Source organism: Notechis scutatus, chromosome 5, assembly GCF_049901735.1.
Source record: "Notechis scutatus isolate UNSWTSFEM ecotype Mainland chromosome 5, rNotScu1.2, whole genome shotgun sequence".
Classification (NCBI taxonomy): domain Eukaryota; kingdom Metazoa; phylum Chordata; class Lepidosauria; order Squamata; family Elapidae; genus Notechis; species Notechis scutatus.
In genome coordinates, this window is record NC_142013.1 from 1,403,462 (window position 1) to 1,429,999 (window position 26,538).

Here is a 26,538-nt window from a genome sequence, read left to right on the forward strand (position 1 = left end):
TCTGGAAAATATATATATATTTTCCCCCACTTTTCAAAGGTTTTGCTGGAGTGCAAATTTGCTTTCTCCAATTGAGTGTGGACCTGCGGAGAGGGAAAGCAGCTCCTGGGAGCATTTTTGCCTCTGCTGCTAATCCTGTTTTCAGCAACTGTCTGCTTTTTGGTGTGCAAGCACAATTCAGCTGTTACATTTAAGTGCCGACAAATCTTTCTGTAATTTGGCTGGGCTGAGTTGTTTCTGTTTTTTTTTTTTTTTAAAGAAGAAGAAGACGACGCTAAAAACGCCAGTGGCTGATCTTGTAATCCTGTTTCCCGTTTTCTAAATAAGCAGATTTTTAAGGCAATAATTACAGAGAATGCGTGCTTTCTGCCGTGTTTCTCATCCTTGGTGACCTTAAAGATGTGTGGATTTAGGAATAAAAAGATTACATTAGCCACATCTTATCGAGAAAACCTGTTAAGGTGTTCTACAGGTGGCACCTCCCACCTTCCAGATTAGCTAAAATGTATAATTCTCAAGCATCGATATGTTGGAAATGTCTGAAAGAACGGGCACCTATTACCCCATGGGGTGGGAGTGCAAGAAAATAGAAGAATTTTGGCACAAACTTTGGCAATGGTTAGGGGAAATGTTAAACCTAAAAATAAATTATACACCAGAAATGTCCCTATGAGGAATAATAAATGAGAATTTCAAAAAAGCAGATATATATTTAATTATTCATGTTATCACAGCTGCAAGATTATCAATTGCCCAAACACGGAAGTTAAAAGGAATACCGAATGATGATGTAAAAGAAAATTTCAGTGTGCAGAGTTAGATAGCCTACGTTAGAACTGAAGGAGCGAAATACTTCAGAATTCTATGAAATATGGGGAAAAAAATTACAATCGGAGGGATAGGAAAGGAAGTCAAAAAAAATGTGAAATAGAATTTAAGAAAGAGTTCAAACCACAAAATGTCTAAGATAGAAACGGATACAAAGATTTATAATGTAAATATGTATATAGCTGTATATATGTATATAAATGTTTGGTGATATTTTGCTTTTATAACAATGTAAACACTGTGATATATGTCAAAAAGTTCTTGGTAACTTTATCAAGCGTTCTTGGCAGCCTTGCAAAACCTTGGCAAGGCCCGTTCTTATCAGAGACAATGATTTTGAAGCAGCCTTTGAACCGGGAAGGAACGGGATTCGAAAAGAAACATGAAAAGGTTGTGCCGTTACTTTTGTCTCATGTTTGCTTCCTTGGAACCAGGTCTGGGTCAGAACAGGATGCCAGAGTTGGCTTCATACAGGGCAGGGCCAGGATGTCGCCTCGAGTGAATCCTTGGAAGTTTTTTGAAGTTTGACTCAAGAATCACGATTCAATTAGGGCGATTCCTGGAATCCTGACAGCCTGTCCTTTCTCAGTCTCCGTTCAAAACCCCTCTTGCAGAACCGTGACTCTTGTTAGCGGCTCTTTCTTCTCTTCCTCAAAGTCTTTGCCATTTTTCGGGACGTCTGTGGAATTTATTGATTTCGTTAATTAAGAGCAATGATAGGGCCACCCACATCTTACAGAAATGGCACTGGGTGCTATCCCAGGGGTTGGATTCAACCGGTTCGCACCAGTTCAGCCGAACCGGTTGTTAAATTGCTGGCTGGCCCTGCCCTGCCCCACCCCGCAGGCCGTTATTGCTCCCGGGGGGGGTGCAGGGAGGCCTACTAGGCCCAAAATGGGGTGCAGAGAGGTGCAGCCCCCCATGACCCGTTTTTACTCCCAGGGGGCTTCAGGGAGGCCTACTAGGCCCAAAATGGGGTGTAGAGGGGTGCAGCCCCCCATGGCCCATTTTTACTCCCAGGAGGCTGCAGGGAGGCTTACTAGGCCCAAAATGGGGTGCAGAGGGGTGCAGCCCCCCCATGGCCCGTTTTCCCTCCCAGGGGGGTGCAGGGAGGCCTACTAGGCCCAAAATGGGGTGCGGAGGGGTGCAGCCCCCCCCCATGGCCCATTTTCCCTCCCAGGGGGGTGCAGGGAGTCTGAGTGCTGCCTGTCCCACCCCTTGGTCCCACCCACCATGGCCACTGTCCACCCATCAAGTCATTAGGGCAGGGAACCAGTGGTTAAACTCCTTGAATCCCACCCCTGGTCCTATCCAAAGACTTAAAACCCCTCCAACTATTGATCGCGCACCACTCTGAAATTATAGGTCAGATTGTATTCAGGGGAATAAAATGACGGGTGATTCACGCTCTCCCCCGTTTTTGTCTTGTACCCGCAAAGCAGAGGGAGCTTTGTTCTCGTGTCGTAATTCCATCCCAAAGCAAAGCGAGGATGGATCTGTTTTGGCACAACGCAATTTCTGATGAAAGTCCTACTGGCAGAAGCCCTCTGTGGGCGTGCGCGCGCACACACACACACACACACACACACACACACACACACAGGAGTTTTAATTAAATTCTTTTTTCTGCAAGCCAAGATCCAAAGCGTCATTATGAGTCCTTCCTTCGTAAATCAACTGCCCTGAATTATACTTTTGAAAGCGTCTGGTGTGCAGAAGAATGCAGAATTTCTCCTCTTGAAAGGCCAGCAGTCGAACATAGAATAGAATAGAATAGAATAGAATAGAATAGAATAGAATAGAATAGAATAGAATAGAATAGAATAGAATAGAATAGAATAGAATAGAATAGAATAGGATAGAATAGGAAAGAATAGAATAGAATATTGGAATAAAGAAGAGAAGAGAAGAGAATATAGAATAGGAGAGAAGAGAATAAAGAATAGAACAGAATAGAAGAGAAGAGAATATAGAATAGGAGAGAAGAGAATAAAGAAGAGAAGAGAATATAGAATAGAAGAGAAGAGAATAAAGAAGAGAAGAGAAGAGAATATAGAATAGGAGAGAAGAGAAGAGAATAAAGAAGAGAAGAGAAGAGAATATAGAATAGGAGAGAAGAGAATAAAGAAGAGAAGAGAAGAGAAGAGAATATAGAATAGGAGAGAAGAGAATAAAGAATAGAAGAGAAGAGAAGAGAAGAGAAGAGAAGAGAGAATATAGAATAGGAGAGAGGAGAATAAAGAAGAGAAGAGAAGAGAATTAGAATTCTTTATTGGCCAAATGTGACTGGATGCCCGAGGAATTTGTCTTGGTGCAAATGTTCTCAGTGTGCATAAAAGAAAAGAGACATTCTTAGCCACAGTGACTGCCTTGGATTGTGATTGCACGTAGAATTTGGACATGCCAAAACCACGACCCAGATGCAGAAAAGTCCTCCTGAACAGATGGGAAATAAACTGAATTGCATTCTCAGATAGTTCCCTGAGGTCTGGAATGGAAGCTGGAAGCTGAGGAAGAAGGATGTCTAACCAAGAGAAGGACCAGGGGGGACATGATAGCATCTTGCAGTCTTTGAAGGGCTGCCCCATAGGAAAAGAGGGGATCAACCCATTCTCCAAAGCCCCTGAGGGACGGACAAGAAACCACGGGTGGAAATCAATCCGTTTCCTAGGTCTGAAGAAGGCATCATGGTTAGATTCACTTCTAACTTCCTTCTCAGCAGACTCACAGAAATCTCCAACTGTGGTTTCATTTGTGAAGGAGATAAAATGGCTAGATTCACCTTCAGTTACAGGAACACCCAGTTGTGGTCTCGTTTGAAGAAGGTATCATGGTTAGTTTTACTTCTAACTTCCCTCCAAACAGATTCAAGTTACAGGGACAGCCAACTTTGGTCTCATTTGAAGAAGGGACCCTGGTTAGATTCACCTCCAACTCCCTCCTAACCCGAGATTCAGTTCTGGCTCTCTGATTTTTCCCTCTGAGCAACAACTAGCATGGTCTGAAGTTCTTGCCCTCCCCTTTCTCTTCCTCTATCCCTGTTTCTTTCTCCCTCTCTCCCACCTCTCCTTCTCCCTCTCCTCACTTTCTTTCTCTCTCTTCTTCTCCCTCTCCTTCTTCCTTCTTGCTCTCCCCTCTCCCTCCCTCCCTCCCTGTTTCTTTATCCTTCTCTCCCTCTCTCCTTCTCCTCCTCCCCATCTCCCTCTCTCTTGCTCTCCTTCTCATTTTCTCTTTCTCTTATTCTCTCTTTCTCTTTCTCTCTCCCTTTCCCTCTCTTTCTTTCTCTCCCCTCTCTCATTCTCTCCCTTTCTGTTTCTCTCTCTCCCCCTTCTCTTTCTTCCCCTTTCTGCCTCTCTCTCTCTCCCCCTTTCTATTTCTCTCTTCCTCTCGCAGTTTCTCTCTCTCTTATTCTCTCTCCTTCTCTCTTTCCCTCTCTCTTTCTTTCTCTCCCTCTCCCTCTTTCTTTCCCCACTCCCTCTTTCTCCCTCTCCTTCTCTCTCCCTCTCTCCTTCTCATTTTCTTTCTTTTATTCTCTTTTTCTCTCTCCCTTTCCCTCTTTCTGTTCCTTTCTCCCACTTACTATTTCTCTCTTCCTCTCTCAGTTTCTCTCTCAGTTTCTCTCTCTTTTTCTCTCTCCTTCTTTTTCCCCTCTCCCTCTTTCTCTCTCTCCCTCTCCTTCTCTCTCCCTCTCTCCTTCTCATTTTCTCTTTCTCTTATTCTCTCTTTCTCTCTCCCTTTCCTTTTCTTTCTGTCCCTTTCTCCCACTTACTATTTCTCTCTCCCTCTCTCAGTTTCTCTCTCTCTCTTATTCTCTTTCTTTCTCTCTCTCCCTCTTTCTCTCTCTCCCTCTCTTTCTCTCTCCCTCTCTCCTTCTCATTTTCTCTTTCTCTTATTCTCTCTTTCTCTCTCCCTTTCCCTTTCTTTCTGTCCCTTTCTCCCACTTACTATTTCCCTCTCCCTCTCTCGGTTTCTCTCTCTCTCTCTTATTCTCTTTCTTTCTCCCCCCTCTATTATTCTCTCCCCCTCTCCCTATTTCTCTCTCTCTCTATCTGTGCCTTGGTTTCCCCACTTTCAAAGCTGTGAACACCCCAGCATCCCAACGATGCCTTTTCAATCCTCCCTCCGCGTGTGAGGCATCCCACAAACGTTCCCCCTCCACCCAGCAGCCGCTTGCTCCCGATCAACAGGAATCCCAGTTGTGCAGTTGGGCTGTTCCAGCTCATGATTGAAGAGCCCTCCGCCTGGCCGTTAGACAGTGCAGACATTTAATTAACTCCCTCACCCGGGACCACCAGAAAGTACAAAGCGCACGAACGTCTGTCTCTATCAGCTCCTTTAGCTGGGAGCAGATGTTCCCGGCCTGCTGACCTCCAGATGTTTTTTTTTTAGAATTACAAGCCCCAGGATTTGCAAGCTGCAGGGAAATGTAAATCATATGGAAATGCTGGCTTGGCTTTCCTAGCATCATAAAATGGAAACCAGAGTAGATTTGGGAGGTGCTTCAGGAGATACGCAGGTAGCCCTTGACTTACGACCACAATTGAGCCCAACATTTCTGTGGCTAAGCAGAACTTATTTGATTAACAGATGATAGATAGATGGAGGAGAGGAGGGGAGAGGAGAGAGAGGAGAGTAGAATAGAAAGTAGAAGAGAAAGAGAAGAGAAGAGAAGAGAAGAGAAGAAGAAGAGAAGAGAAGAGAAAGAAGAGAAGAAGAAAGAGAAGAGAAGAGAAGAGAAGAGAATACTGGGATGTAGAGGAGAAGAGAGAATAGGATAGATAGGATAGGATAGGATAGGATAGGATAGGATAGAATAGAATAGAATAGAATAGAATAGAATAGAATAAGAGAGAGAAGAGAAGAGAATAATAGAATAGAATAGAATAGAATAGAATAGAATAGAATAGAATAGAATAGAATAGAATAGAATAGAATAGAATAGAATTAGAATAGGAGAGGAGAGGAGAGGAGAGGAGAGAATAGGAGAGAATAGGAGAGAATAAGAGAAGAGAAGAGAAGAGAAGAGAAGAGAAGAGAAGGAAGAAACGAGAATAGAATAGAATAGAGAATAGGAATAGAATGGAATAGAGAATAGAATAAAATAGAAGGAAGAAAGAAGGATGGAGAAGAGAAGAGAAGAGAAGAATAGACTAGACTAGACTAGACTAGAATAGAATAGAATAGAATAGAATAGAATAGAATAGAATAGAATAGAATAGAATAGTTGGAAGGGACCTTGGAGGTCTTCTAGTCCAACCCCCTGCTCCAGCAGAAAATTCTACCCCATTGCACACAAGTAGTTCTCCAATCTCTTCTTAAAAACTTCCAGTTATGGAGCACCCACAACTTCTGGATCAAAGTTGTTCTGCTAATAGTTCTAACTGTGAAGAAATTCCTCCTTAGTTCCAGGTTGCTTCTCTCCTTGATGAGTTTCCATCCGTTGCTTCTTGTCCGGCCTCTTCAGGGGCTTTGGAGAATAGCTTGACTGCCTCTTCTTTTGGGGCAGCCCCTGAGATATTGGAAGACTGCTAGAAGACTGCAACGGTTCAAAGTTGCAACAGCCCTGCAAAAAAAGCAACTTACGACCAGTCCTTCCGCCCCAGCATCCCCAGGGCCTTGTGTGGGATCCAGGACTACCTGTAGATAGATATTTTTTCCCACGGAGGCCACATTTCCATGAAGATATTCTCTCCTCTTGGACATTGGGTGGGTGGGTGGGGGGTCTCCTTTCATGCCGCCGTTTCTTCCTTTTCCCCCTCCACCCCCCTTTTCTTTTAATTTGCATTCTTAGCTTCGTTGCTGCGGGTTTTAATTAACTCCGTGATCTAATGATTAAGACGCTTTGATTTATTTTTTCCCCTACACATTTGGACAGCTGGAGGCTGAAAATGGGCACTGCCATTTTTGCAAGACGAGAAGCAGGATATCGGTTTCCAAAATGATCCATCATGGAGGGCGGAGGGCAGTGGTGGGATTCAAAAATTTTTTATTTCTGGTTCTGTGGGTGAGGCTTGGTGGGGGTGGCAGGGGAAGGATACACTGCAAAGTCCCCTTTCCCTCCCCACCCCACTGACCTGCTTTCCAGCTCCGTTCTCCTGCGCAGGGCAACCAAAGGAGACCCAGCCGATCAGCTGGGACTCGATGGGAGGCAGAGAAGAGATGGGGTTGGCGGGGCCAGGTAGAGGTGGGATTGGCCGTTTCTCCGAACGACTCCAAATTTCCGCTACTGGTTCTCCGGAACTGGTCAGTACCGGCTGAATCCCACCTCTGGTGGAGGGTCCTTCTTCAAGCTTGTGGGTTGGCTTCCTAATGTTTCATTACCTGTCTAGGTAACGTGCTCAGAGGAGTTTAGGGGATGTCAGTGTCAGTGTTCCTACCTGTTTATAAGGGCTTCCCGTGGTCGGTGGGTCTTGGAATGGGGAGGTCACGTCAGGTGAGGGTTGCACCAGGTGAGGGTCACATCAGGTAAGGATCTTGTGATCGGTCAGATCAAGTGAAGGTGTGTTGTGGCCCGCCCGTGGCTAGCAGGGCTGGCAGCAGAGTCGGACAGTCGTGAGGAGGTTGGGGAGGAACAAGGGCCAGTCCTGGAGGCCGAGGAAGGCTCGGACGAGGGCTCTGCGTTGGAGGCAGGGATGAGGCCAGGACTGTCTGGCAGTCATCAGCTGCCTTCAGAGTCGGACAGCAGTGAGGTGGAGGAGCAGCTGGAGCCGGTTCCCAGCCTGCACATGTGCAGAGCTGCCAAAAGAAAAGAGCAATTATGAATTAAGGGTCAACGCGGGAGTAAAGCCACAGGTGGACTATGAATGGCCCCTCCCATAGGGATTAAAAGAGGAATAAAAGGGGAGGGGGCTTTTGCAGGAAACAGTTCATTGCAGCCGTGTGAAGCTCTCTGTCTGTGCATCTCAGAGACTCTGTGCCGAGCCCTTCCTTGTCAGCACTGCGTTTGGAAATATTTACTTGCCAGCTCTCCAAGCTAGATGAGGTCTGTGCTCCTAATGACACCCGTGAAAGGCTGTTGGCCAGGCCTTTGGCTGAAGGTGAATGCAAGAAATCCACCTTTGTTTAATAAAAGGGACAAAGAATCTGCTTAGTGCTTTTGGGGGAAGCCGAGGTCAGAACAAGGTCTTGGGATGGGGAGGACACGTCAGGTGAGGGTTGCATCAGGGGAGAGTCACGTTGGTGAGGATCTTGTGATGGGTCAGATCAAGTGAGGGTCCTGTGATGGGGAGGTCAGGTCAGGTGAGAGTCTTCTAATGGTCTTCTGATGGGGGAGGTTAGAGTCAGCAGGGAGGGCCTTGGGATGAGGAGGTCATGTCAGGTGAGGATCATTGGGAGGTGAAGTGCTGGTGGTGGGGTGGCCTCGCATGGTTGGTTAAGGATCAGTGCCGTCGCTGGTTGGTTGTCCTCTATCACAAGGCCCTCATCTGACAAGACCCTCACCTGACCCATCACCACAACCTCACCTAACAAGACCCTCACCTGACCCATCCAAAGGTCCATCCCAATCCTCACAAAACCCTCATCTGTTGAGAACCACACCTGGCCTCTCCCAAGGCCCCTCGCAAGAGCCTCACCTGAGGAGACCCCCATCTGAGACCCTCACCTGACATGGCCCACACCTGACCTCCCCATCACCAGACCAACTGACCACAGGAAGCTCTTATAAACAGGTAGGGACACCAACACTGACATCCAGTGGTGGTATTCTACTGGTTCGGCATGGTTCAACTGAACCAGTTGCTCCATCAACTTCTGGGCCCTCCCACTTGCCTCGGTTCTATTCTGACCTTTATTTCCTGGTTTTGAAGCTCAGCTGCTTTCACGCAGCATAGCGGATTGCTGCGTGTCAGTTGTTTTAACACAGGGATCCCCAACCTTTTCGACGCCGCGGCCCGGTTCCGGCGTCAGCTGGGCGCCTGCCCGGTTCTGGCGTCAGCTGGCGCCGCCATCTTTTTGACGAAAATCACTTCCGGTGACATCACGGAAGTGATTGTCAAAAGATAGCGGCGCATACGCTCTGGTGAGCTTTTTCGGTAGAAATGGCTTTCTACCGGAAAAGCTCACCAACTGGCGCCGCCATCTTTTTTGACGAAAAATTGCTTTTTTACCAAAAAGATGGCGGCGCCAGCAACCAGCGGCCCGGTAAGGCTTGTTCCGCGGCCTGCTACCGGTCCAGCGGACCGGCGGTTGGGGACCCCTGGTTTAACACACAGGGAGAGTGGAGGATTGCAGGAGAAGGTCAGTAGCAAACCGGTTGATGCACCAGCTGAATCCCACCTCCTGAACCACGCTCACCAAGCCATGCCTCTCAGGGCTCCAACAAATCCACCCCCATTCAACTCCTAAGTCTCTAGCCGCATCTCTCAGAGTAAACAAAAATGATTTATTAGAAGTGGCCACGTTGGTGTTAGCTGGGTGCAGCCGACATTAAAATACATCATTCTTGACCCTGGTCTCCCACCGCCACCCCCTGGGTGTATATTCTCCATAGCCAAGAGTCAGATAACAGATAATCAGAGTTGGAAGGGACCTTGTAGGTCATCTAATTCAGCCCCCACCCACCCAAGCGGGAGACCCTACATAATTTCTGACAGAGGGTAGTCCAGTCTCTTCTTGGAAAGCTCCAGGGATGAAGGTCCCACAACTTCTAAGGGCAACTTCTGTTCTATGGGTTGATAGTTCTCACTGTCAGAAAGTTTCTCCTTATTTCCAGGTTGAATCTCTCCTTGTTCAGTTTCCATCTATTGTTCCTGGTCTGGCCTACAGGTGCTTTAGAAAATAACCTGACCCCCTCCTCCTCTCTGTGGAAGCCCCTCAAATATTGGAAGGCTGCTCTCCTGTCTCCCCTGGTCCTTCTCTTCCCTAGACCAGCCATGCCCAGTTCCTGCAACCGTTCTTCCTATGTTTTAGTCTCCAGTCCCCTAATCATCCTGGTTGCTCTTCTCTGCACTCTTTCTAGAGTCTCAACATCTTTTTTATATCGTGGCAACCAAAACTGGATGCAGTACTCTAGGTGTGGTCTTACTAGGGCTTTACAGAGTGGTATTAGTTCCTCCCTTGATCTCGATTATATCCCTCTGTTAATGCAACTAAGGATTGCATGAGCTTTTTTGGCAGCTGCTGCACATGGCTGGCTCCTATTTAGCTGGTTGTCCACCAAGACTCCAAGATCCCTCTCCCAGTTCCTGCTATTGAGCCTGGTTTCACCCAGTCCATAGGTGGACTTTTGTTTTTTCTTGCCTAAGTGTAGGACTTTACTTTTCTCTACATTGAAGTCATCTATCATGCTCTCCGGTAATATTCTTGTGCGCCGACAGCCTTGGGCTGCCAAGGCGATTATCTAGGCACTTGAGGAATGCACTGTTTCCACCATCACCCTTTCTGCTGGCCGCTAAAAAGACTGAATGAGTATCTTTTTAGTTGACAACGCCCACAGAACCGGTAGTAAAAAAAAAAATTGAGTCCCACCACTGCTGACCTCCCCTAAACTCCACCGAAATTGTTACCTAGCCTGGTAACAAAACATTCCAAAACCGGCCCACCAGCTTGGAGAAGGAACCTCCGCCCTCATCCTACACCTGAGCTACAGGTACTTGCCCCTTATCCATCACTGCCACTGCTGCCTCCCATTCCTCTCCGGCCTATTCTCAGCGTCAGATGAGAAGCTGGCCCAAAGCTCTAGCAAGCCGCGATCTTTTGACAAAGCCTCTCGGGTCGGATGTGAAATCACAGCAGAGGCGAGAACCGACAGCCGAGGATTCAATTCTGGCCAAATGTCACCTTTTGATTTATCGGTGCCTTCGGCCCCGGGAGCTTGGCTGCCGGAAGGGAGGAGGAAGAAAAGAGAGGGAAATATCACCACACGATTCCTATCGGTCAAGAATATCCCATCTCTCTCTGTCTCTCTCTCTCCCCCTGCAGTTCATTAGTCGATTATATAAAGAGGTTAAAAATAAAGATTCTGGGACGGTGCTGGCGATTTGGACAGAGGCACGGAAGCAAAACCACACGAAGGATTAGCACCGCTTTGTAAAGCTTTAGTAAGGCCACACTCGGAGTGCTGCATCCAGTTTTACAGATGAACAGAGTTGGAAAGGACCTTGTAGGTCATCTAGTCCAACCCCCCACCCAAGCGGGAGACCCTACACCATTTCTGACAGATGGCAGTCCAGTCTCTTCTTGAAAGCTTCCAGGGATGAAGCTCCCACAACTTCTGAAGGCAACTTCTGTTCCTTTGGTTGATTTTGGTCACCGCACTGCAAAAAAACGATGTTGAGACTCTGGAAAAAGCACAAAGAAGAGCAAACTAAGATGATTAAGGGCACGGAGGATAAAATATAGGATTTGGGTTTGGCCAGTCTAGAGAAAAGAAGGAGTAGGGGAGACATGATAGCAGCCTTCCAGTATTTGAGGGGCTGCCCCAAAGAAGAGGCAGTCAAGCTATTCTCCAACGGACCTGAAGGCAGGAGAAGAAGCAACGGATGGAAACCAATCAAGGAGAGAAGCAACCAGGAATGAAGGAGAAACTTCCCAACAGTGAGGACAATCAGCCAGTGGAACTGCTTGCCACCAGAAGTTGTTAGCAGTTCATCACTTTTAAGAAGAGAGAGGACAGACACTTGTCTGAAATGGGATAGGGTTTCCTGCTTGAGTGGGGAGGGGGGGTCAGACTAGATGACCTCCCAGGTCCCTTTCAACTTGTTATTCTCTCATTTTGAATGGCACAGGGTCTCCTGCATGATTGCTTCTATGACTGTTATACCTATTCTCTAATATACGCTTGACAAAATAAATAAAATAAAATAAAATCAACATTTGTGTTCAATGTTGGAAGTACACAACCAAAAAAACCAGGGCAGTTTAGACTGCAACGGGGTGGCCCATCATGACTTTTTTTTTTTAAACAAGACCTGGAGAACTTTTAGAAGACCAAGCATAACTTCTGCTAGAACTGCCCAAGAAGAGTCCCAGAGATAACAGGTAACAGATCATCGGAGTTGGAAGGGACCTTGTAGGTCATCTAGTCCAGGGGTCTCCAACCTTGGCAATTTTAAGACTTGTGGACTTCAACTCCCAGAATTCCTCAGCCAGCCAGGAATGATAGAGTTGGGAGAGACCAGAAGGGTCATCTAAGTCAGGGGTCTCCAACCTGGGCCACTTTAAGACTTGTGGACTTCAACTCCCAGAATTCCTCAGCCAGCCAGGAATGATAGAGTTGGGAGAGACCAGAAGGGTCATCTAAGTCAGGGGTCTCCAACCTAGGCCACTTTAAGACTGGAGGACTTCAACTCCCAGAATTCCCCAGTCAGCCATGAATGATAGAGTTGGAATGGACCTGAAGGGTCATCTAAATCAGGGGTCTCCAACCTGGGCCGCTTTATGACTTGTGGACTTCAACTCCCAGAAGTGACTGAGGAACTCTGGGAGTTGAAGTCCACAAGTCTTCAAGTTGCCAAGGTTGGAGACCCCTCATCTAGTCCAACCCCTGCCCAAGCAGGAGACCCTAGATCTGCGAGGACCTGCCGAAGCCGGAAGACGTGGTTTCCAAGTGCAGGGCGGGCTTCAAGGTGAGGTGGTGAGGAGGCCGGGAAGGCGGAATTTAATTCCTAAACAACACAACGATGAGGAGTTTATTTATTAGGAGCTTATCTCCTGAGCAGCAGCTCGCTCCCAGCTGCAAAAAGCTTGAGATGCAAAAAAAAAAAAAAAGACTCAAAAAGAAACTCCACGTTTAATGAACTCATTAATAACGCAGGTCTGTCACCGTTTGCAAGATTCTGTCGTTTTTACCCTTTCATCCTTGCCTGAAAAACACTTGATTAAAAAGACTGTGTAATTCTGCGTTTTGTTTGGTTTTTTTGGGGGGGGGGGGATGTTGCTGGCCTTGTCGAGCTCTTGATAACTTCCCAAACAATGAAGGCTTCACAAGGAAGCCTTTTTTTTTCCTGACCTCCACATCATCCGGGGTGGGGGTGGGGGCTTGGATAGGGATGAGATTTATTTTATTTATTTGATTTGCCAATTGTTTACAAGATAATAAGTATAAGTGTATACATAGTTGTGAATACATGAAATGGTTACATATAAGAAAAATAAAAGAATAAGAGAAACAATAGGACAGGGACGGTAGGCACGTTGGTGTGCTTATGCACGCCCCCTACAGACCTCTTAGGAAAGGGGTGAGGTCAATAGTAGACAGTCTAAGGTTAAAGTTTTTGGGGTTTGGGGAAGAGACTACAGAGTCGGGTAGAGTATTCCAGACATTGACCACTCTGTGGCTGAAGTCGTATTTCCTGCAATCAAGTTTGGTGCGGTTAACATTGAGTTTGTATCTATTGTGTGCTCTTGTGTGATTGTCCACAGAATGAAGTGCTTTCTTTTTTGTGGGGAGGCAGGAACAGATCACAAGCAAAACAGAAGCATTTGGTTTCAATCACACAGGTACAATTACAACCGGAAGAGAGAAGCATTTTGGAGAAGAAATATTGGCTAACCATTAAGCGTGGCTCCATCCATTAAGCTTTGTGTGTGTGGGGGGGGTGTTGTGTTGTGTGGAAAGCCAATGGCCCGGGAAATATGATGTGGGTGGCAGGAAGAATCGACTGAAGGGAATATTGCTCTATCCGAGCAGATAATGTCCTGCAATCAGTGAAGAAATGGAAGCGGAAAGAGGTAGCGAATTACAACACAGCCAATCTCCAAATGAGCTAGAACGGTGTTTCTCAACCTTGGTTACTTTAAGGCAGGTGGGCTTCAATTCCCAGAATTCCCCAGCCAGCCAGTGGCTGGGGAATTCTGGGAGTTGAAGGCCACCCACCTTAACATGGCCAAGGTTGAGAAATACCAGACTTAGATGACCCTTCTGGTCTCTTCCAACTCTATCATTCATGGCTGGTTGAGGAATTCTGGGAGTTGAAGTCCACGTCTGAAAGTCACGCAGGTTGAGAAATACAGAAGTTAAATGACCTTTCTGGTCTCTTCCAACTCTATCATTCATGGCTGGTTGAGGAATTCTGGGAGTTGAAGTCCACGTCTGAAAGTCACGCAGGTTGAGAAATACAGAAGTTAAATGACCTTTCTGGTCTCTTCCAACTCTATCATTCATGGCTGGTTGAGGAATTCTGGGAGTTGAAGTCCACGTCTGAAAGTCACGCAGGTTGAGAAATACAGAACTTAAATGACCTTTCTGGTCTCTTCCAACTCTATCATTCATGGCCGTCTTGGGAATTCTGGGAGTTGAAGTCCACGTCTGAAAGTCACCCAGAAATACCGGACTTAGATGACCCTTCTGGTCTCTTCCAACTCTATCATTCATAGCTGGTTGGGGAATTCTGGGAGTTGAAGTCCACCTGTCTGAAAGTCACCCAGGTTGAGAAATACAGAACTTTCTGGTCTCTTCCAACTCTATCATTCATGGCCGGCTTGGGAATTCTGGGAGTTGAAGTCCACATATTTGAAAGTGACCAGGGTTGAGAAGCACTGACCTAGAAAACATTCAGAGAACATTAACATAAAGATTTTGGAGTGCCATTCCCATATATCTCAATCTTGACAAGTGTAAAATATGTGGACTAACTCCCAGAATTCCCCAGCCTGCATGTATGGACTTCAACTCCCAGAATTCAACTTTAAGATGTTTGGACTTCCAGCTGGGGAATTCTGGGAGTTGAAGTCTACCTGTCTGAAAGTCACCGAGGATGAGAAATTCAAGACTTAGATGACCCTTCCGGTCTCTTCCAACTCTATCATTCATGCCTGGCTTAGGAATTCTGGGAGTTGAAGGCCGCCCATCTTAAAGTGGCCAAGGTTGATCTGCACGCAGCAGGAATCAAGATTGATGCAAAGAGACACAAACACACAAGAACAACAAACCAAAACACACACACACACACACCAAGGTCTAAGTTGACTACTAAGATATGCTGGGCAGCTGCTGTTGTTTTACATATCTTAAGGCAATTTGTAAAATTCACAAAAATGTGTAGCTGGACAGGAACAGAAGCAGTAACATTGGGCACGAGTACTTCTCGATTTAAGCCAATTTGTCCTGGACACATTTTGTTCCATTTTGTCCTTGTGCTTTCGAAAGCATGCTTAATTCAATCGCGATAACGCCAGCTTTGAAGTAAGGAAGCTTATGATCGACAGTGGTGCGTTTGTGGATTAATCACAGCTTGCAAAGGAACTGTTTGGGACTGATTGTAGGGTGCAGCTTTTGGGCAGAACAAGAGGGGGGGGGACACCAAAATAATAAACTTCAAAGATCAAGCCATGCAGAGACCAGTGGAAGATGAGCGAGGGAGGCGGGGGAAGGAAACTCAGGTGCTGCCTGGAGTGATCGAAATGAGGAATGCAAATTTTTAAATTAGATTAACTAACCCAATTATGTTCAATTAACTCATTGAATTTGTGCATTGAGCTGCAACCGAAGCCGGGCAGTTGTATGAGGCAGAAACTGGCTGGAGGCAGCCACAATTTGCCTGGAAATGTTACACACGTAACATCCCAAGTTAGACTTATGGTCACTCATTCGGACATGGTGGGTGCTTCATTACTGGAGGTTTTTAAGAAGAGACTGGACAGTCACCGGGGTGATTCTGCTTTCGGTTCGCCCTGGTTCAGGCGACCCGATTGTTAATTTTATGGCCGGTTCAGAAAGAAAGAAAGAAAGAAAGAAAGAAAGAAAGAAAGAAAGAAAGAAAGAAAGAAAGAAAGAAAGAAAGAAAGAAAGAAAGAAAGAAAGAAAGAAAGAGAGAGAGAGAGAGAGAAAGAGAGAGAAAGAGAAAGAGATGAGAGAGAAATAAAGGGAGGCATGACAGAGAGAAAAAGAAAGACAGAGAGATGACAGAAAGAAAGGAAAGAAAGAAACGGGGTGGGGAGAGCAAAAGAGTGACAGACACAGAGAGATAGATGAAGAGAGAGGGGGGGAGGGAAAGAGAAATGATAGAGAGGGAGAGATAAAGAGAGAGGTGATAGAGAGAAAAAGAAAGGAAGACACAGAGAAATGACAGAAGGAAAGAAAGAGACAGACACAGAGAGAGATGAGAGGGAGAGATGAGAGGGAGGAAGGAGAGATGAGAGAGAGGGATGAGAGAGGGAGGGAGGGAGGAGAGAGAGAGAGGGAGATATAACAGAGGGAGGGAGGAAGAGAGAGATGACACAAAGAGAGAGAAATGAGAGAGGGAGAGATAAAGAGAGAGATAACAGAAAAAGAAAGGGAGACAGAGAAATGACAGAAGGAAAGAAAGACAGACAGACACAGAGATGAGAGAGGGGGATGAGAAGGAGGGAGGGAAGGAGAGATGAGAGAGAGGGAGGAGAGAGGGAGGAGAGAGGGAGGGAGGGAGATATGACAGAGAGAGGGAGGGAGGAAGAGAGAGATGACACACAGAGAGAGAAATGAGAGATAAAGAGAGAGATAACAGAAAAAGAAAGGAGACAGAGAAATGACAGAAGGAAAGAAAGACAGACAGACACAGAGATGAGAGAGGGGATGAGAAGGAGGGAGGGAAGGAGAGATGAGAGAGAGGAAGGAGAGAGGGAGGAGAGAGGGAGGGAGGGAGATATGACAGAGAGAGAGGGAGGGAGGAAGAGAGAGATGACACACAGAGAGAGAAATGAGAGATAAAGAGAGAGATAACAGAAAAAGAAAGGGAGACAGAGAAATGACAAATAAAGAGAGAGAGACAGACACAGACACAGAGAGATGAGAGAAAAGAGATGGGGGGAGGGAAGGAGAGAGATAGGAGAGATGACAGAGAGAGCAGGTGGGAGAGAGAGATGACACACACAGAGAGAGAAATGACGGAGAGATAAAGAGAGAGATGGCAGAGAAAAAGGGAGACAGAGAAATGACAAAGAAAGAAAAGAGAGAAAGAAACAGACACACAGAGAGAGATGAGAGAGGGGGAGGGGGAGAGATGAGAGAGAGGGGGAGATTAGAGAGAGAGAGATAAGAGAGGGAGGTAGAGAGAGAGATGACAGAGAGAGAGAGAGGGGAGAGAGAGAGAGAGAGAGAGAGAACTGTCTTGCCAGGCACCCAGTGACTGCTCCGTTGGGGGAGAAGATCTAATTGCCCGACTCATTAGCCATGGAGACACCAGGAGATAATGACCTGCCAAATACCATTAAGCCCTTCGCAGAGGATACGATGCTGCCGGTGATGATATTGACGACGCGGGAGATCCGGGCAGGGACTCAGCCCTCGGTGCCAGCTGCTTGAGAGCCAGCTAATGGCCCTGGGCCATTAGCATCCCCTGGGCTGGGCGGCTGGCACCGTCGGCACCTTGAAATCGGCTCGAAAGGGGAACTAATTGGTGCTGGGTGGCGGCATCTCTCGCCAACAGCCGCCTCTCCCGTCCTTTGGCCAGCTCCGGGCCTGTGGGTTTTATTTTATTTTTTTAAGGGAGCCACGGGGTGCCCAGTGCCAGAGGCGTTGGCAGTCGTTCCAGAGATGGGCAAGGGTGTAGCCTTGGCCCAGGAAGCATGGTGTGGCAGGTCCCTTCCTGGGTTCATGCGTGGGCCCGCTGGCCTCTGCCTTCATTCACGCCCAACCAGGCCAGGAAGCCAAAAGAGCTAATCCAAATAATTGCAGCTCAATTTCGAATCAGCGGGAAGCAGCCCGGAGGGAGCCAAGGCCAACAATAAGTGAAGCCAGAGGAGTCAAATGAGCAGAGGAATTCCCCAGGGGAATTCAAGAGAAGCCTGCAATTCTAGAAGGAAGGGGGCCCCCTCAAGGTCATCTAGTCCAAGCCTCCCCCCCCCTCCTAACACTCTCTTCAGTGGGTCGCTTCCTTTATTTCAGGCATTGGAATAGACGTAGAGCTCTTTTATTGGCCAAGCGTGATGGGACGCATGAGGAATTTGTCTCTGGCACGGAAGAATCGAGAATCCTAAGATACAATCCTTAGGGATAGCCATATAGGAGACTAAATAAGCAAACAGAATTATACTAGGAAACTAAATAAGACCCTGTCTTATTTATTTATTTATTTTGCCACCAAAAGAGGCACCAGGTCTTATTTTGGGGGGAGGTCATCCATTGATTAACCTCGCTTGTGTGCGTCACCCCGGCCTCCTTTTCACTCTCCGAGGCCTTCAGGAACTTCTTCTTCTTCTTCTGCAGCCAGCAAGGCTTTCCTGAAGGCCTCTGCGGCCCATAACAGAGTTCTGGATCGATCCTGAGCTTTGTTCTCAGCTCAACAATTAAAGACAAACCAGTAAGAAATATACAGCAGCCTTATAGGACAAGGAACCATGGACTCCTGGCAAGAAAAGGAGCAATTTGCATCCAATGAGGTTCTGCTTGGATCTCCAGGCAGGGATGGAAGGACCACAAGGTTGGAAGGAACCCTTGAGGTCATGTAATCCAGCCCCTTTGCTCAGGGCTGGGCCCACTGCAGCATCTCTGTCCTATGACCATCCATGGTCTCTATGAAGACTTCTGAAGGAGGAGGACAACTCCCCACCACGATTTAGCCTCTTCCAGAGAGAGATGGCTTGTATACTGTGTGTTTCCCTGAAAATAAGACCCTGTCTTATAATTTTTTGCCACCAAAAAAAGGCACCAGGTCTTATTTTCGGAGGAAGTTCATCTACTGACTAACCTCACTTGCGTGCGTCATCCCCAGCCTCCTTTTCGCTCTCATAGGCCTTCAGGAACTTCTTCTTCTGCAGCCGGCCAGGCTTTCCTGAAGGCCTCTGCAAGCGATATAACAGAGCTCAGGATCGATCCAGAGCTTTGTTCTCAGCTCCAGAGGCCTTCAGGAAAGCCTGGCCTGCCTTGCCGGCTGCAGAAGAAATGGGCCGGTCAGGCAGGTGTCGGGGTGTGCGAGGCCTGGCTACACCTGTCCGAAGGTAAGTAGTAGGACAACTCCACCACCCCTGCATCCTCACTCCAGCTTAATTTTTACCCATCCACTCTGGAGTGGGCGGGATCTTAATTAGGGCTTATTTTGGGTGCACGTGTAAAAAAAAAAATCAAGCCAGGCCTTACTTTCAGGGTAGGTCATATTTTCTCGGAAACGGGCTACATTTCTTAGTGCTTCATAAACATCCTGTTGTCTGGGTATCCATTCCAGTGGGTGGAAATCTTAATTAGGGCTTATTTTTTTTGGGGGGGTAGGGCTTATATTGGGTGCATGTGTTAAAAAATCAAGGTAGGACTTACTTTCAGGGTAGGTCATATTTTGGAGAAACCAACCTGTTTCTCAGAAAGGATGTAGGGTCTCCTGCTTGGGCGGGGGGGAGGGGTTGGACTAGATGACCTACAAGGTCCCTTCCAACTCTTGTCAATCTGTATAAAGATTGATCCATTTTCTTTACCAAATATGGATGGTTCGTTGCTTAGCAGAGCGATAGCAGAGAGCGTAAGAGTCGCAAAAACCGACAGGTCAAACGTGTCTCAGAAAGGCCGGGAGTCAGTTCTCAACTTACGTGACGCAGCTGAGCCCAACATTCCCGTCGCTGAGCAAGACGGTTGTGAAGTGAGTCTCCCCCCCGTTTTATGGCCTCCCTTGCCGCGGTTAAACAGATCGCTGCTGCTGTTATGTTAGGAACACGGTTGTTAAGTGAAAATGGCTTTTCCTCGCACAGGCTTTCCTTGTCGGAAAGGGGATGCAGCCGTCATAAATGTGAGTCGATCGCCAAGCATTTGAACTTCAATCACATGACCCCAGGGAGGATGCTGCAACGGTTATAAGTGTGAAAACAGCCATGAGTCCCTTTTTTCAGTTTTGTTTTAACTTTAGTCACTAAATGAACTGTTGTAAGTCGGGGACCCGCACCTGGAGTTCCTTAGAGAGGGAGAGAGGGAATTTCTAAATGAATAAATAAATACATAAATTCCTTCCTTCCTTCCACTTTCCCTCCCACTTTCAACCTTCCTTCCTCCCTCCCTCCCTTCTTCTTCCTTCCTTCCTTCCTATTTCTTTCTCTGTCTTCCTTCTTCTTCCTTCCCTCCCTCTTTCAACCTTCTTCCTTCCTTCGTCCCTCCCTCCCACCTTCCCTTCCTCTTTCAACCTTCCTTCTTCCTTCCTTTCTTCCTGTCTATGTCTTTCTCTGTCTTTTCCTTCCTTCTTCCCTCCTTCTTTCAACCTTCTTCCTTCCTTCTTTCCTTTCTTCCTTCCTCCCTCCCTCCTTCCCACCTTCCCTCTCCCTTTCAACCTTCCTTCCTTCCTGTCTATCTCTTTCTCTGTCTTTTCCTTCCTTCTTCCTCCTTCCCTCCCTCTTTCAACCTTCTTCTTCCTTTCTTCCTCCCTCCTTCCCACCTTCCCTCCCCGTTTCAACCTTCCTTCCTTCCTTCCTTCCTTCCTTCCTTCCTTCCTTCCTCTATCTCTTTCTGTCTTTTCCTTCCTTCTTCCTCCTTCCTTCCCTCTTTCAACCTTCTTCTTCCTTTCTTCCTCCCTCCTTCCCACCTTCCCTTCCCATTTCAACCTTCCTCCTTCCTTCCTTCCTTCCTTCCTTCCTTCCTTCCTTCCTTCCTTCCTTCCTTCCTGTCTATCTCTTTCTCTGTCTTTTCCTTCCTTCTTCCTCCTTCCCTCCCTCTTTCAACCTTCTTCTTCCTTTCTTCCTCCCTCCTTCCCACCTTCCCTCCCCATTTCAACCTTCCTTCCTTCCTTCCTTCCTTCCTTCCTTCCTTCCTTCCTTCCTTCCTTCCTTCCTTCCTTCCTTCCTTCCTTCCTGTCTATCTCTTTCTCTGTCTTTTCATTCCTTCTTCCTCCTTCCCTCCCTCTTTCAACCTTCCTTCTTCCTTCCTTCCTTCCTTCCTTCCTTCCTTCCTTCCTTCCTTCCTTCCTTCCTTCCTTCCTTCCTTCCTGTCTATGTCTTTCTCTGTCTTTTCTTTCCTTCTCCATCTCAGACATGTTGGCCAAGATTGGGACACTCAACTGATGCACCATTTGAGATATTTTCAAAGTTTTCCGTTGTGGGCCTGGAATCCTTGTAAAAGCTTCTGTCCTTATTTTATTTCTTCCATTTATTTTGCCATCTTCCCCATGTTTGTGGCTGGTACTGTTTGTGGCTCGAATAATACGGCACAACAATAAAGTGTGTGCTCGCACAAATTGTGTTCCCTTCGAGGAATGTAATAGAAGTCGCCGTCAATTGTTATGATTTTTCCGCTCCGAGCCGCTTCTCTCTAACAATGCAATTTTGCACAGTACAAGATAGATAAAAATCCTTTTTTGATAGCTGCAGCTCAACGGAGCTATTGATCTGTGCTCAGCAGGAGAATTTTCCCTGGCTGGGGAAAAAACAGATTTGTGGCCTCAGGGTCACACTTTTCGTTGCCAAGACTTGTGGGAAGGGTGGATTGTTGATTTTTAATGCCCTGATTTTATTTTTACGTTGTCCACTATTGAAGTAGATGGGCACATCTTCAAAAATTAGATAGATGGATGGATGGATGGTTGGATGGATGATAGATGAATGATAGATGGATGGATGTAGAGGAAGGGAGGGAGGGGAGATAGGTGGATAGTTAAATAGATGATAGACAGGTAGATGACAGATTGATGGATGGATGATAGATGATAGATGAATGGATGGATGATAGGTGGATGGATAGAAGGATGGATGGATGGATGTGGAGGAAGGGAAGATAGTTGGATAATTAAATAGATGATAGACAGATGATATAGATAGATAGATGATAGATGATAGATGATAGATAGATAGATAGATAGATAGATAGATAGATAGATAAATAGATAGATAGATAGATAGATAGATAGATAGATAGATAGATAGATAGATGATAGATAGATAGATGGATAGATAGATAGATAGATAGATAGATAGATAGATAGATAGATAGATAGATAGATGATAGATAGATAGATAGATAGATAGATAGATAGATAGATATGGATGGATGGATAGATAGATGGATAGATAGATAGATAGATAGATAGATAGATAGATAATAGATAGATAGATAGATAGATAGATAGATAGCTATGGATGGATGGATAGATAGATAGATGATAGATAGATAGATAGATAGATAGATAGATAGATAGATAGATAGATAGATATGATAGATAGATAGATAGATAGATAGATAGATAGATGGATGGATGGATAGATAGATAGATAGATAGATAGATAGATAGATAGATAGATGGATATGGATGGATGGATGGATAGATAGATAGATAGATAGATAGATAGATAGATAGATAATAGATAGATAGATAGATAGATAGATAGATAGATAGATAGATAGATATGGATGGATGGATAGATAGATAGATAGATGGATAGATAGAGATAGATAGATAGATAGATAGATAGATAGATAGATAGATGATAGATATAGATAGATAGATAGATAGATAGATGATAGATAGATAGATAGATAGATAAATAGATAGATAGATAGATAGATAAAATAGATAGATAGATAGATAGATAGATAGATAGATAGATAGATAGATAGATAGATAGATAGATGATAGATAGATAGATAGATAGATAGATAGATAGATAGATAGATAGATAGATGATAGATAGATAGATGGATAGATAGATAGATAGATAGATGATAAATAGATAGATAGATAGATAGATGATAGATAGATAGATAGATAGATAGATGATAGATAGATGATAGATAGATAAACAATAGATTAGAGAGAAAGAGAGATAAGAGAAAGAGAAGATAGATGATAGATAGATAGATAGATAGATGATAGATAGATGATAGATAGATAGATAGATAGATGGATGATAGATAGATAGATAGATAGATAGATAGATAGATAGATAGATAGATAGACAAACAATAGATTAGAGAGAAAGAGAGATAAGAGAAAGAGAAGATAGATGGATGGATGGATAGATAGATAGATAGATAGATAGATAGATAGATAGATAGATAGATAGATAGATGTTAGACAATAGATTGGAGAGAAAGAGAGAGATAATAGATAAGAGAGCAAGAGAAGATAGATAGACAGACAGACAGACAGACAGATAGATATAGATGGGGGGAGGGAGGGAGGGAGAGAGAGAGAGAGAGAGAGAGATAAACAGACAGACAGACAGATGGACAGATATAGACAGATGAGAGAGAAAGAGAGAAATGTTTTTAAGTGAATCTCGTGGTCTTTAAACGAATCCAATTCCCCCCCCCATTGCCTTTGCTGGGCAGCTGGGAAGGTCACCAATGGCATCACGTGAAACCCCCCAAGGACACGGCCACCCTCCTAAATGACTACCAGTTGCCAAATGCCCCATTTCTGATCCCATAACCATGGGGATCCTGCAACGGTCGTAAGGGAGAGGACCAGCTGTACCTCACTTTTTTCAACGCGGCTGTAACTTTCGTCATTAAATGAATGGTTGTTAAGTCAAGGACCCCCTCCTGTCTGTCTGTCTGTCTGGAAAAAAAACCTGCCTTATTGGATTTATCCACTTTGAAACTGATGAACCGTAGAGTTGGGCTGCACAATTCCACATGGCCACTAGGGGTGGAAGGGAGTGGGTTTTGTGTGTGGCTTTGCTGCCCTCTGGTGGTTTCTGCTGAATTCTGCAGCCGAAGCGAATGAAATCCAGTTTTCCTAAACGTTTCCCAGGTCAGCCAAGGTGGCTTCTGGGTAAATGAATACCCAGTTACTCCCTGGAGCAACTACCAGTCTTAATTTATCCAATGTTCCCCTCTTCCTCTTTGCGTTGCAGGAAAGGGTGTTTGTATACCTCCTGGATGAGGAAGCTGGTCTGACGTGCAGCGACCCACCGCACGAATTTCCACAGGAGGGCCAGCTCAGGTGAGGCTCGGCTTGGTGCACACCTACACCAGTGCATGTGTGAATGCCTATTGCAAGGGTCTTCAAACTTGGCAAGTTCAAGACTTGTGGACTTCTTTCTTTTTTTAAAAAAAATTAAAAATTCTTTATTGAAATTCAAAATATTAAAACGTTTACAAAAATTCAAAATATTTTTTAAAAAATTACAAAAATTTCTATAATAGAAGATGCGTCAATATCTTTCAACATCATTTTCTTGACAGTACACTAAATAACAATACATACAATGGATACTTGACAGTTATTCATGGTATTGGTAATACTAATTCACAGTGCCTTAATAATATTAATAAAAGGGGATTCATGTATATAGGTCATTGGTTCAAAAAAGGAAAAGAAGGTCATATTAACACTAAGTACATACATACATACATATATATATCTCTAAAAGGAGAAAAATCAAAGACTTCTGGACTTCAACTCCCAGAATTCCTGAGCTAACATGACTGGAGGACGAATTCTGGGAGTTGAACTCCACAAGTCTTAAAGCTGTCCAGTTTGAAGATCCCTGGCCTATTGTGTAGTAGAAGGATGGATGATTTCTTCAGAAGATTTGGATCATTGTATGTATCGTTTTGGTGTGTAGAGCTTGGCAGAGCCTCTGGAGATCATCTAACTGATCTTTCCGAACCTTGGCCACTTTAAGATGGGGGAAGAAGGGAGGGAAGGAAGGAGAATGGGGGAAAGAAAGGAAGGAAAGAAGGATGGAAGGAGAAGGAAGGAAGGAAGGAGAATGGGGAAGGAAGGAGAATGGGGGAAGAAGGAAAGAAGGAAGGAGGGAAGAAGAATGGAGAAAGGAAAGGAAGGAAGGAAGGAAGGAAGGAAGGAAGGAAGGAAGGAAGGAAGGAAGGAAGGAAGGAAGGAAGGAAGGAAGGAAGGAAGGAAGGAAGGAAGGAAGGAGAATGGGGGAAAGAAGGAGAATGGGGGAAGAAGGAAGGAAGGAGGGAAGAAGAATGGGGGAAGGAAAGGAAGGAAGGAAGGAAGGAAAGAAGGAGAATGGGGGAAGAAGGAAAGAAGGAAGGAGGGAAGAAGAATGGGGAAAGGGAAGGAAGGAAGGAAGGAAGGAAGGAAGGAAGGAGAATGGGGAAGGAAGGAGAATGGGGGAAGAAGGAAAGAAGAATGGGGGAAGGAAAGGAAGGAAGGAAGGAAGGAAGGAGAATGGGGAAGAAGGAAAGAAGGAAGGAGGGAAGAAGAATGGGAAAAGGAAGGAAGGAAGGAAGGAAGGAGAATGGGGGAAGGAAGGAGAATGGGGGAAGAAGGAAAGAAGGAAGGAAGGAGGGAAGAAGAATGGGGGAAGGAAAGGAAGGAAGAAAGGAAGGAAAGAAGGAGAATGGGGAAAGAAGGAAAGAAGGAGGGAAGAAGAATGGGGAAAAGGAAGGAAGGAAGGAAGGGCAACAGCACTTAGACTTATATAGCACTTCACATTGCTTTCCTATTTTAACTTCCTGCACACCTGTGTGTGGTTTGCCCATTGCACAGGGGCAGATAGGACAGCGCTCCAGAGGGTGAATGTCATTGCCCCTCAGAGGATCCTGGGTTGCCCTCTCCCCAATTTGGAAGAGCTTTATAGCTCCGGCTGCCTTAAGAAAGCTCAAAACATCCTCAAAGATCCATCTTATCCTGGACACCCTTTTTCTGAACTATTACCATCTGACAGACGGTACAGAATGATAATAAAAACAAGGACAAACAGGCTGAAAAACAGCTTCTATCCCGGGGCAGTAGCTCTCTTGAATTCTATTTTATAGTGCAATATTCATGCACTATCAGGGGGTTTTCCATTCAGTTGCATCGCATGCGAAGGAAGTGCGTTTGTGTTTTATTTTCATCGTTGTCACGTACCCTGAAGATCGCATTTAATTTCGTTGCACGAGGTCCAATCCCTGACAATAAGCTCACTCGCTAACTCCCCTGCCCGTCTGGCCTCGCCTCTCTTTTCACGCACGCCTCTGTGCAGAATAAAGAGATTGGTTTGCGCGGGGCACGGCTGGCATCTCTTGATTGCAAACCTCTCTGCTGGGTGCTTGGCGGCCGCTCTGTAGCTGGCGAATTAACTCGCCCGAGGTTAGTTAATCAGTGGCAGGAAGGGTGGCAGTTAACCTACAATTGTCTTCGGGGGCCCTGCTGCGGCCCTGGCATGCGCGGCCGCCCCTCTTTTGGCACTCGGCTTGATCTCAGGGGGCCTCGAGGGGCACTTTCTGACAGGTGGACGACTCCAACTCCCAGAATTGCCCAGCCAGTCCTGAGGGATAAGAGCTGGAAGGGACCACAAAGATCGGGCTAGCTAGTCCATTTGTCCCGAATGGTATGTAAGATCTCCTGCTAGAGCAAGGGAGTTGGGCTAGAAAACCTCTAAGGTCCCTTCCGACTCTGTAATTCTGGGAGCAGAAGAATAGGAATAGGAATAGGAATAGGAATAGGAATAGAATAGAATAGAATAGAATAGAATAGAATAGAATAGAATAGAACGGAATAGAAGAAGAAGAACGAACAGAACAGAACAGAATATGGACTTGGGGTGGGATTCTACCCGTTGGCACCTATTCACTAGAACTGGTTGTTACCATTCTAAGCAGTTTGGAGAACCGGTTGTTAGAAGAAATTACAGGGCTAATCCTGTAAGGAAGGCAGGAAGGAAACATTCTGGTGTTGCTTACAAAAACTGCCTATCCGTTAACCCTTATTACATTCTTGGCAGGACTAGACTTCCTGTCTCAGGAGCTTCTCTGGAGGTTTTTTCCCCCTCCTTTGCTGGTACTTGGCTTTTGTGGAGTGACCCTTCAAAGTTACAATGGCACTGGAACAAGGGACTTATGACCGTTTTTCACACTTACAACTGTTACAGCATCCCCACAGTCACGAGAAGCCAGGGGAGGAGATGCGTGGCTTGATGTGAGTGACA

At 45.7% G+C, this 26,538-nt stretch overlaps 1 protein-coding gene across 1 annotated transcript in view; it reads left to right on the forward strand.

The window, feature by feature from the left end:
• The window catches only part of PDE2A (phosphodiesterase 2A), a 224,329-nt gene that overhangs the window by 108,440 nt on the left and 89,351 nt on the right, over positions 1-26,538 (forward strand). The window contains exon 3 of the mRNA XM_087965919.1: positions 23,509-23,597. Coding sequence (XP_087822045.1) covers positions 23,509-23,597 — 89 coding nt within the window. The remainder of the gene's footprint in view (positions 1-23,508; positions 23,598-26,538) is intronic.